This window comes from Morone saxatilis, unplaced genomic scaffold (genome assembly GCF_004916995.1).
Source record: "Morone saxatilis isolate NCDOM2014 unplaced genomic scaffold, NCSU_SB_2.0 Contig14, whole genome shotgun sequence".
Lineage (NCBI taxonomy): Eukaryota > Metazoa > Chordata > Actinopteri > Moronidae > Morone > Morone saxatilis.
The window spans coordinates 4,803,492-4,807,706 of NW_023339696.1; the positions used below are offsets into that span (position 1 = coordinate 4,803,492).

General features: G+C 45.7%; 1 protein-coding gene across 2 annotated transcripts in view; it reads right to left on the reverse strand.

The window, feature by feature from the left end:
- Nucleotides 1–472: 472 nt before the first annotated feature.
- The window catches only part of ddx5 (DEAD (Asp-Glu-Ala-Asp) box helicase 5), a 5,727-nt gene continuing 1,984 nt past the window's right edge, over nt 473–4,215 (reverse strand). The window contains exons 6-13 of one of the 2 annotated variants that reach the window (XM_035654622.1): nt 4,014–4,155; nt 3,762–3,922; nt 3,497–3,669; nt 3,289–3,399; nt 3,141–3,202; nt 2,979–3,038; nt 1,414–1,635; nt 473–1,205 (exon numbers count right to left, since the gene is read on the reverse strand). In XM_035654622.1, the coding sequence (XP_035510515.1) occupies nt 790–1,205; nt 1,414–1,635; nt 2,979–3,038; nt 3,141–3,202; nt 3,289–3,399; nt 3,497–3,669; nt 3,762–3,922; nt 4,014–4,155 (1,347 nt within the window). In that variant the 3' untranslated portion in view covers nt 473–789. Of the gene's footprint in view, nt 1,206–1,400; nt 1,636–2,978; nt 3,039–3,140; nt 3,203–3,288; nt 3,400–3,496; nt 3,670–3,761; nt 3,923–4,013; nt 4,156–4,215 lie in introns of both variants that reach the window. The other variant, XM_035654623.1, reaches the window with a different exon arrangement.

The window sequence follows — 4,215 nt, forward strand, 5'->3', positions numbered from 1 at the left end:
CAGAAGTGCAGATGTCTTGAGATAGAAAAACCCCCTCTGCTCTACCAGCAGGTGGAGACTGCTCCCTTATAACTCACCTAGACGGTCAGCTGTGCACAGAGCTTTTGGGAGCGAGAATGGCTCATTAAAAGATCATTAGTGTTGCCACCCTTACAAATCTTTAGCAGCATGTGGCAAGCACAAGACTGACAGGGAAAACAAGTTACCAATCCCTTTCCACTGCTGGGACAAAAGGCAGGAGTGTATGAGGAAGGAAGAGACGTGTCCACATTTCTATTTTTGCAACATGATTTCAGTAGTGCAATATGATACAATATAAATCAAGTGATGCTGGTTCAAGAAGTTGATTTACTTAAGACTACACAGGACGACTCAACTGGAATATTTGTGACACCTGCTGGACATTGAAAGTATTAACGTTAAAATATTTTCCTTAATAGATTTCAGAACAGTAAATTCCACAAACACCAAGTATTTTTTGAGTTTTATTTGAAAGATCATGCAGTGCACTTCCAAGGTAGGAGCTTCTCACTTTCAATGATACACATGAAAAACCAATACACTTGTAATTACCTAGTACAAAACATAACTAAACATTACTTAGGAATGTAACAAATTAAATAGTAAGGGGGAAAATGTGCGCAACACCACTATTGCTGCACTGCAGATCTTAAAAGGCTTGATAGAGGTTGAAGTTGTTTGTAACCCTGTCGTAAATACAAAAATTCTGTGTCGAACTTAAAACAAGACAAAAAGCAATAAATTACTTCTTTCAAGTATATGTTGTGTTTACTGAGAGAACTGTGGAGGCATGGGGTAGGGCACCAGTGGTGGGGGATGCTGCTGCGGAGCCTGTGCCTGGGGGAAGGGGAATGGGGGATGAGCTGCGCCAGTCTGTGCGCCACCTTTAGCGGGAGCAAACTGTGGGGCCGGGAAGTTGTTCTGGCCTCCAAAGGCGCCTGTTTGGTTGTTAAAGTTGGACTGTCCATTACCATTGTAGCTGCCTCCACTGAAGCCATTGCTGGTGCCGTTACTGCCCCCATAGCCTCCATTCTGTGAATTTGCACCAAAGGTTTTATTTGGTCCGTTGTCAAAACCCCTACCATTATCCCTGTCCCTAAAACTGCCAAAATCACGCCTTCCAGAGGAATACCTATCCCGGCGATCATCTCTATAATCACCACCTCTGCCTCCCCTTGAACGACCTGGAAAAAAGAAAAAAAAAAAATTAAGAAGAGAGGCAATTGGCTATAGTCAAGTTTAAATAAACAAAGAGCCAAAAGCTGGTTTGGGGTACCAATAAGTAACATTTTCATAACCCCATCCACTTCTCAGAACAAACAGCAGCAGGGAAAAAAAAAAAAGTGGCTGCAGTTCACAGCACAGTTTCTGTATCTCACCAATTAGATTTACCTCCTCTGTCTTCCGCCATTTGGAGGAGCTTGGGGTTGATGGCCTGGTTGGCCTCACGGAGCACAGAGATGAGGTCACCGGCCTGCCGCATGTTGTTCGGAGTGAAGAAGGTATAAGCTGTGCCTGTCTTTTGGCTACGAGCCGTTCTGCCAATGCGGTGGATATAGTCCTCAGAGTTGTTGGGGTAGTCAAAGTTGATGACAAATTTCACGTCTTCAACATCTGTAAGATTGTGTTGCAGTGTGGCAAAAAGGAAAAGGAGGACAGCACACAAAGACGTGCGCCAGCGCCACCACAACAACCAGATCAAAACAAAAAAAAAAAGTTAGTACGGTCATGAGGTAGGGATGGCTAGTTAATCCACAAGGCTGCAAGAGACTAGCATTAGACAAAACTACAGCTGGACATTTACTCCACGGGGAGACTACGGTGGGAAAAGAGAAACGATGCACACTCCATTGGCTTCCAATCCAGTGGGATAAAATAAAAACCCTCCCCTCCTGAACCAGTGGCAAACCACCCTCGGAAAGAATGGATCAGAAGTCTTACCATGTTTGGAGTATGCATTCACTAGTCCATTCCCATTGCAGCATACTCCCCACATATAGTCAAGTGACCCACAGGTGTCCCTATACAGTAGGGCTGCTATGCACACTACTGCCTCCTAGTGTGCTTGAACTAGCACTTAACCAAGGTCCCTCAGTCACACTCTTGAGATGCTCGCTATAAAGCTCACACTGCAGTGTCTCTTGCCAAGAAAACTGTAGATCTGAACCAATTTGCAGGATGCCTACAAACAGAACATCCCCACTCTCGGCATGGCAAGATTTTTCCAGACCCAGTGTTCACTTGATCATAATGTCTCCCGTTGGCAGGTCTCGACATGACTTTGAAACGCAGGCGAGGGAGGAGTGTGAGCTTGGATTTTGTCCAAGTGTGTCCAACTAGCATGTCCCACTGTCACCAAAAGCGCCAGTAGCCATGTCTTTACAGAGGTGAAGGTATGATCGATCTGACAGACTGCTCTTCCGACAGGAGTTTAGGAAACTGCAACATTAACTCCACCCATGCTTTACAACGAGTCTACGCAACAAAAAGCACCCCCCAAATGACTCAAATGGCTTGCAATGCAGTGCCCAAACATACATGCAAGACAATAGGAGACAGTGTAGCTGGGCTTTGAGCTGGGACAGTTACAGAGCCTGGGTGTGTGAAGCAGTCCAAACCATTGCCAGAGAACAGGTGAGCATATGGGGGAGGAACTGTGGCCAGCCCTCAACTCGCCCCCCCTTTTTAGGCAGGCCAGCGCGTTATGCTGCACTTGGGCCTGGTCACCTCTGTATATCTGCACGACTGGGAGACCCGTGCCTCGCCAGTCAGGACACCTCCAAGAATCCTCCTTCCCCCTCTGGAGACCTGGGCTTGTCATGCCAAGGCCCTGCCACACAGACTGCTCCTTCAGGTCAGGGGAGAAACTCAGAAAGAAGCAGAAGAGTTAAAGAAAGCAAATACACTTTCTTTTTCAAATACATTAGAGTACAAAATGGTTCAGGGAGGATACTGACCTAGACCCCTGGAGGCAACATCTGTAGCAATGAGAATGGGAGCCTTTCCATATTTGAACTCTGAAAAATTAAAGAATAAAAATCAGACATGATAAATTAATTTCTTGTCATTTGCACAGCTGATTAACCAGTGATCTAAATGTACTGGTGATCCAAGCTTACCATTGAGAACCCAGTCTCTTTCCTGCTGGCTTTTATCACCATGGATTCCCATAGCTGGCCATCTAAAAAGGGATTCAAAGGTTTCAATATTAATACCATACTTATAGTACATTCAATGCTGTGAATCAGTATTTTAAATCTCACTTACCCATCTCTTCTCATCCTCCTGGTGAGGTCATCACATCGCCTCTTTGTTTCCACAAAGATGATGGTCTTGTTCTCCTTCTCACTCATGATTTCCTCAAGCAGACGGATGAGTCTAAAAAAAACACGACATGAAGTTTTAATTTCTGAATCTGTCACCTAAAGCCATCGTCAAAACACTGGCTTCAACACTTGCACAGGGAGACACTCACTTGTTTTCCTTCTCGCCATCATTGCAGACATCCACTATCTGCAGGATGTTGTGGTTGGCACTGAGCTGTAGTGCCCCAACATTGATCTGGACGTATTCCTTCAGGAAGTCCTCTGCCAGCTGGCGAACTTCTTTGGGCCAAGTGGCACTCCACATCAGAGTCTGACGGTCAGGCTGCACAAACAGTGTAATTAGCAACAGGTTCCCTCTTAAAGTAACATACGAGGTGGGAAGGTATTCTACAATAGCTATCCAAATAAACGTACTCTGATTTGGTCGACAATTTTACGAATCTGTGGCTCAAAGCCCATGTCCAGCATTCTGTCGGCTTCGTCCAGCACGAGGTAAGTGCACCTGCGGAGGTTCGTCTTTCCTGCCTCGAGGAAGTCGATGAGCCTTCCTGGAGTGGCAATGCAGATCTCCACACCTTTAGAAGGAAGAGTTATTGTGTCAATTCACTTCTTGAACACAAGTTCCCATATTTTGACCCAAAGAAACCCAAACAAACACCACAATACCTCTTTCCAGATCACGGAGCTGGGGTCCCTTGGGTGCTCCTCCATAGATACAGGTTGACTTGAGGCGAGAAGCTCTGCCATATTCTGCGGCCACTTGTTGCACCTGCTGTGCCAATTCACGGGTCGGGGCCAGCACCAAGCACTGTCGAGGAGGAAATGACACATTTTCATTCAACAGACAGCTTCACATTATTATTATTTA